General features: G+C 68.5%; 2 protein-coding genes across 3 annotated transcripts; both read right to left on the bottom strand.

Moving 5' to 3' along the window:
* Positions 1 to 2,035: 2,035 nt before the first annotated feature.
* LOC135997864 (platelet-activating factor receptor-like) lies at positions 2,036 to 4,042 on the bottom strand. Its single transcript, XM_065650779.1, has 2 exons — positions 4,004 to 4,042; positions 2,036 to 3,122 (listed from the first exon to the last, which is right to left on the bottom strand). Exon 2 carries the CDS (start codon positions 3,111 to 3,113, stop codon positions 2,115 to 2,117), a length of 999 nt encoding a protein of 332 aa, XP_065506851.1. The 5' UTR covers positions 3,114 to 3,122; positions 4,004 to 4,042; the 3' UTR covers positions 2,036 to 2,114.
* A 715-nt stretch (positions 4,043 to 4,757) lies between these two features.
* TMEM35B (transmembrane protein 35B) lies at positions 4,758 to 5,850 on the bottom strand. 2 transcript variants are annotated; one of them, XM_065650708.1, is made up of 3 exons: positions 5,704 to 5,850; positions 5,281 to 5,461; positions 4,758 to 5,189 (listed from the first exon to the last, which is right to left on the bottom strand). In XM_065650708.1, the coding sequence occupies exons 1-3, from the start codon at positions 5,809 to 5,811 to the stop codon at positions 5,059 to 5,061; spliced, it is 420 nt and encodes a 139-aa protein (XP_065506780.1). In that variant the 5' UTR covers positions 5,812 to 5,850; the 3' UTR covers positions 4,758 to 5,058. The 2 variants fall into 2 exon arrangements, with proteins under 2 accessions (XP_065506780.1, XP_065506781.1); XM_065650709.1 differs by having other exon boundaries at positions 4,758 to 5,160.
* Positions 5,851 to 6,237: the final 387 nt, after the last annotated feature.

The following is a 6,237-nucleotide window of genomic DNA, read 5'->3' as shown; positions in this document are numbered from 1 at the left end:
CCGGGAGTCAGAGCGGGCGGCGGCGGCGCAAGATGGCTCCGGTGCGGCTCTGCCGCCGCCTCCCGGCGCCCCGGGACCCCCGGCCCCCGGCCCCCGGCGCGGTGAGGGGCAGCCGGGATGGGGGAAAGCGAGGGGGAACACGCGTGGGGCCGGGGAGCTGCCGCCGGCGGGACACGCAGCGTGGGCTCTGCCCCGCGGTGCTGGGCTGGCACTGGGACAGGTGATACCCACCCCTGGGCATCCTCCTGGGCCACCCTAGGGTCGTGGGGGCACCTTGGGACCCTCCGCCCGTGGCCACGGGCCATGCCCCGGGAGTGCCGGGGTACCAGGACAGCCCTGGGGTACCAGGACAGCCCCAGTACGGGTGCAGTCCTTGTGGGCTCAGCCTTGCCCCACCAGACCCAGGGCCACCAGCTGCCACCCGCCCGCCGAGCCCCTCACACCGCACCATATAATTTGCTGATAATAATAATTGCAATGCATGTGGGCTACAAGCGCAGCAGAACTATAACCTGGTTAACGCCTCGCTGTGCGTGGTGGCAGGAGCCACACCGCGGCATGTGCTGGGCCTGGGGAACGAGCCGGCCCCGAAGCCACCCACCATGCTGCGTGGGAGCCACTGCCCCAAGCACGGGGGGACAAAGCCCAGGCAAGTGCATAGAGCAGGTTTTTAAGCAACTGTGTCCTGGCAGTTTGTGTCCATGTCCCAGCGCCGTGGTCCTTGGCCAGGCCAGCCATGTCTCCAGGCAGCGCTGTCCCCAGCGGTCGCACCATCAGTCACCCAGCGGGACACCCCGGGCTGGAGGACACGAGTGTTTCCTGGGGCAGCACAGGGCAGAGGAATGGCAGCACATGGCTTGGAGAGTGAGGTCAGGTCCAGGCTCCCAGCACAGCAGCTCTGCAAAGCCACCCCCGTCGTGGGGTGCTCTGCTCTGTGGTCCCCAACCCTGAACAGTGCCCTGCCTGGGACACCCCACCAGAGCTGGCTCTGCCCCCAGCCCTGGCATGCAGAGAGCCCCCCAAAATGTCCTGCTGCCCCTGGGGGGGTAAGCCCCAGCCCCAGCCCTTGCCCAGCCCCACAGTGCCCCCATTGCTGCCCCCGTGACGGCTCCTGTCTGCCTGGGGGGAGCGGAGCTCTGCCCACATCCCCAAGCAGTTACATAAGACGATTAAAAATTAATGTGCTTTTCAAAAGGGGAACAACCGAGAGGTCCAAGACAGCTGGGCCACGGCCGGGTGCGGAGCAGAGTCACCCTTGGCCACGTCCTGGCTCTGCCAAAATGCAGCACCACAGCACACAGAGACCAGCCCGGACCGTGGGCGCAGCCACATTGAGCCAGAGCAAAGCACCCGAGGGGGCACCCCCGGTCAGGGGGCAGCAGATGCGCCCCAGCCCCTGCCACCGTCCCCCTGCCCCTGCGTGCCCCGTGTGGCTGCGCAGCACCCGCCGCTCCTGCTCGTGCAGCGCCGGGGAGCGGGGCTGCGGTGGCGGCAGGAATGAGCCAGGGCTGGGAAAGCACCATCTTCCTCCCACGCAGCCGCCCACGGCCCTGCGCTGGCTCCACCGCCCCCGCCGTGCGCCGGGGCTCGCCGGGAAGGTGGGCGGCAGGCGCGGGGTCGGGAGCTGCGCTGTGCCCACGGTGACCACCCACCCGTGGGCAGGGGATGGGGCGGGGGGCGCAGGGCCCTGCAACCCCCTGGGGCTGGAGCTGCCGTCGTGCTGGCTCCTGCTGCAGGAGCAGGGCTGGGATGGGGCTGGGGGACCAGGGGTGGGGGGATGGGGGCTGCCCCACACCCAGCCCTGCCCCACGGCACCCACCAGCAAAGAGACTGGGGAAGCCTTTGGCTCACTCATTTTTAATCCCAGCCGAGAGCGAGCCCCCCCAGTGCTTGCAAATGCAGAGAGCAGGATCCGTGCGTGAACGGAAACTGTGGGCCCATGAGCGCGTGGGGGTGCACAGAGAGTGGAGTGGGGGTGGGAGGAGTGGGGGGGTGCACGAGGCCAGAGCTCCCCCCATGCTGCTCCCCATCCTTGTCCTGGCACCAGGGACACCGTCCCACCCGGACTATAGCACCAGGGCAGCCGGGGGGGCAGATCCCCGGTGCCCACCCTGCTACGAGGAGGCGAAGGAGGACGTGCGGACGCTGGGCACGGGCGCAGCAGGGGCTGGCGGGGAGAGTGGGACGCAGCGGCCGATCTTGCGCAGGGTCCGTCCCAGGTCGGTGCGGAAGCGCCGGATGGAGAAGCAGTAGACGAGGGGGTCGAGGCAGCTGTTGAGGCTGAGCAGGGCCACGCTCAGCGCGTGCAGCACGTCCAGGGTGGCGGGGGGCCCGCAGAGCGGCACGGGGGGCTGGCTGCCCACCCAGGGGGCCAGCGTGAGGTGGTAGGGGGCCACGCAGACCACGAAGACCAGCAGCATCCCCAGCACCATGGCACGCGCCTGCTGCCGGTGGGAGCCCGGCGAGGCAGCGGCGGGCACCGAGAGCGCCCGGGCGATGGAGGCGTAGGTGCCCAGCACCACCAGGAAGGCGGCGGCGAAGAAGCCCACCATGGCGTAGGCGTACACCCGCTGCCGGCCGTGCTGCTCGAAGCAGGCGGTGGCCCCGGCGCGTGCAGGGAAGGTCTGCTGGGTGGCCAGGGTGGGCACGGCGCAGCCCAGCCCCAGCAGCCAGGCCAGGGCGCAGGCCAGCGCGGCCCCTCGGCGCCCCGTCAGCGGCAGCTCCCGCCGCGCCGCCCGCACCGCGCAGAACCGGTTGAAGCTGATGAGCGCCATGAAGGTGACGGCGCTGTAGGTTGCCAGGTAGTAGGCGGCCCCGGCCAGGCGGCACGCAGCCTCCGAGAGCAGCCAGTCCCCCCCGGCCAGGTAGTAGGGGATCCAGAGGGGCAGGGTGAGGTTGAAGAGGATGTCGGCCAGCGTGAGGTTGATGAGGTAGATGCGGATGGCCTTCCTCACCTTGCCGCTCTGCAGGAAGACCAGCAAGGCCACCAGGTTGCCCGGCAGCCCCACGCACAGCACCAGGATGTAGACAGCTGGCACCAGCAGGAACTGCACCGGGTCGCTGGGCACACACTCGCCGGGGTGCCCTGCGGGCAGCGGTGCCGAGCCGTTCATCCCGGGCTCCTGCAAAGATGGGGACAATCAGCAGCAGGGCCCCAAACACAGCCCTCAGGGGACAGGGAAGGGACATTGAGCAGGACAGGACAACCTCTCCAGCTGGTAGTTGCTGGGCACCGGTGGCAGAGCCCCCCGGTGAGGACGCCATCATCTGCCAAAGCGGCGCAGCCTCCAGCAGACCCCTCCCAGCCCAACCCAGCCGCATCCCCCCGCAGTGCGTGGGAGCCCCGGTGCCACCACCAGCCACCCCGCCGGGGCTCCCCGGGAGCGGCAGGCGCAGCTGCACCGTGGCCAAGGGGCAGAGCCGCGGCCAGCGGCACCCGGGGGTGCTGCGCCGGCTCCAGCTGGCAGCTGCCGGGCTTAACACCTCCCACGCAGCCGCCTGCCTGCTGGGGCCACCCGGCCCCTCCCAGCACCCCAAATCCTCCCCCAGAGCCCACCCATGGGGAAGTCACCCACTGTCTCAGCGTGCATTGGAGATGGATGGGGGGTACAGGCATGGGGCTGCAGCCCCCCGCACGCCCCAGCCCCGCGCCAGGCAGGTTTGCCACCCCGCTGTTTGCCGGTCCTGGCCAGGGAAACCCACATCGCAACGGCTGTATCCCAGGGCTGCAGCTCTTTCACCTCCCGTCGCCTCCTGCCCACACCTCGCCGAGTTACCCAGCAGGTGTTTTCCAGCACGGCAGGGCCGGATTCGGCACGTGCAGCACCCAACACCAGGTCGAAGGGCGGAGGGCATGAGCTGCTGAGCCAGGGCTCATCCCAGTGGGCTTCATTTCTTCTGCAGAGCCAGCGCAGACCCCCAAGGAGACCCCGGATCTCTCAATAGTCCCCTTTTTCCTTGCAAGGGGATGCTCCATCTCACCCACACCAAGCCGGTTACTTACCCCACCGGGTCGGGCTGGACCCGCTGCGTCCCCTCCGGCTGCTCCTTGCTGTCTGATCCAGCCGGGCTGGGGGAGCCTTTAAGCGCTGGGGGAGGCAGGGGCAGCCTGAGCCACCCCCCCGCCATCCCGAGCCCCCGTGGGGACGGCAGCTGTGGTGGGGACAGCACCTGCGGGTGTATGTAACAGGGGATTCCCCACTGGAGCCACGCTAAGACCTCCTGCGCCGGCTAACAGGGCTGGAGGCCCCCCCGCCTGCCCCCAGCCCCGTCTAGGACCATTTCCCAGGGCCCTTTTCCCACCCACGCAGGGATGAAAGCGGCAGAGGGTCAAGTTTCCGTACCCAGCAGCTGGGGGGAAAGGGGGATGACCTGAAAGGGATCAAAGCTGGAATCTGCCTCCTCCCGGCTCTTAGTGCTTTTGTTGGCTTCAAAGCTGGATTTAGGGGGAACAGCACCCTGGCCCCCCCACCCATTAGCTCTGGGAGCATCCGACTCGCTGCTTTGTATGGCCCTACAATTTGTGGGTGCTTATTTGGGACATCAAAGGTGCCACTCTGAGGTGGCTCATGTCCCGCTGGGGGCATGGGGGTGTTGTACTCCCTCTGCTCATCCTAAGATGACCATCCCACAGCCATGCCAGCCGCCTTGCTGAGAGATGCACAGGGTTCAAATGCAATCTTGGGTTTCCAGGACGTTGCCTCAGCCCCCGTGGCTCAGCCTGGGGAGAGGCAGAAATAAACAGAGGAGGCAAAATGTGAAAAACTAGAGGCTTTATTCCAAAACATAAAAGCCCCCAGGAGAGCAGAGCCAGCCCCAGCCCGGCATGGCCATTCCAGGAAGACCCGTCCACCTTGTGCGAGTTTAGCAACGGAGCTGCTAGAGCGGTGCCAGTACCATTGCCACCGCCCCACAGCACCAGCAAGGGTCCCGCAGTGGGGGGACAACCAGCACCAGGGTCCCCAGCAGCGGAGGGAGGGGACACACTATGCCGTCCCCAGAAATACTGTAAGAGCATCGCTTCCCGCCAGCCAAGACGTCCGTCCTTCCCGCCTCCGGTCACTCGAACTTGGGTTTGGGGGGGTCAGCGTGCCCGCGGATGTTGAGCAGCAGGAGGAGGCCGAGGCAGAGGGTGGCGGGGGCGCACATGGCCAGGGGCTCCTGCAGCACCAGCAGCGTGTAGATGGCACCTGGGCGAGGAGCAGGGCGTGGGAACCGCGCTCCCGCCCCGCGCATCCCCCGAGACCCCGCGCGGGGCGGCGGGCGCCCGCCGGCTCTCACCGATCATGACGACGCTGAGGACGAAGTTGCTGATCTCCTGCAGGAGCTGGGGCCCGAAGGCCAGCAGCAGCCCGGCCGCCACCTCCACCCAGCCCACCACCTCCAGGTACCAGCCCGGCTCCGGCACGAACCCAAACTCCTTCAGGGGAAAGACCTGGGCGAACCGCACGAACTCCGACTTCTGGGAAAGGGTGGAGAGGAGCGGAGAAGCCCTGAGCGTGGGGCTGGGGGGCACAGCCCCTCCGGCGGGGTCTGCTCCGCTCAGCCCTGCACCCCAAAGTGCTCAGCCCTGCATGCCAGCACCCCAGCCTGCCCATTCCCCCCAAAGGACTCGGCTCTGCACCCGCAGGGGCTCGGTCCTGCGCCCCCCGGCCCAGCGCAGCCCCAGCGCAGCCGCTCCCCGGCTCGCCGCCCCCCGCTCACCATGTGCCGGTGCAGCTCGGCCGAGAGCAGCTCCGAGAGCTTCACCAGGCCCGTCAGCAGGAAGAACAGCCCGAGCAGGACGCGGAGGGCGCTGAACGCCGCCGCCATGGCGGGGACGGGCGGGGACGGGGGAGGCCGGGCGGGGCCAGCGGCGGATCCGCTCAGCACGGCTCAGCCCAGCAAAGCTCGGCTCGGGTTTGCCCCGGCCTTTGCACCTCGCCCGACCCCGTGCCCCGGTCCCCGCAGACCCGTCCTGGCTGGAGCAGGCAGGGACAGGCAGGAGCAGGGACCCCCCGACCGTGGGGTGCTGCTGGGGCAGGGGGTGCTTCGATCGGCAGTTTCACCCCCAAGGGGTTGTGATCCGTCCAGCCACCACCACCCTTCCACCAAACCAGAGTTGGGTGAGGAAAAAAAGGTGGAAAAGCTCCCCAAAACCCGCAGCTGGGGCTTTCTGGGTGCTGTGAGTGGGCTGAGCTCCGTGGCAGCACCCACAAAGTGCCACTGGGGATGATGGCGCGAGGGGCTGCAGAGATG

The sequence above is a fragment of the Caloenas nicobarica genome, chromosome 23 (genome assembly GCF_036013445.1).
Source record: "Caloenas nicobarica isolate bCalNic1 chromosome 23, bCalNic1.hap1, whole genome shotgun sequence".
Classification (NCBI taxonomy): domain Eukaryota; kingdom Metazoa; phylum Chordata; class Aves; order Columbiformes; family Columbidae; genus Caloenas; species Caloenas nicobarica.
Note: the sequence above shows the minus strand (reverse complement) of the source record. Positions and strands in the feature narration are given on the sequence as shown.

Coding starts and splice junctions, on each gene's coding strand:
- TMEM35B (XM_065650708.1), bottom strand. CDS start 5,811: ATGGCGGCGGCGTTCAGCGCCCTCCGCGTCCTGCTCGGGCTGTTCTTC. Junction 5,462..5,703: donor CCGAGCTGCACCGGCACATG/GTGAGCGGGGGG, acceptor ACCCTTTCCCAG/AAGTCGGAGTTCGTGCGGTT. Junction 5,190..5,280: donor CCTCAGCGTCGTCATGATCG/GTGAGAGCCGGC, acceptor CTCCTCGCCCAG/GTGCCATCTACACGCTGCTG.
- LOC135997864 (XM_065650779.1), bottom strand. CDS start 3,113: ATGAACGGCTCGGCACCGCTGCCCGCAGGGCACCCCGGCGAGTGTGTG.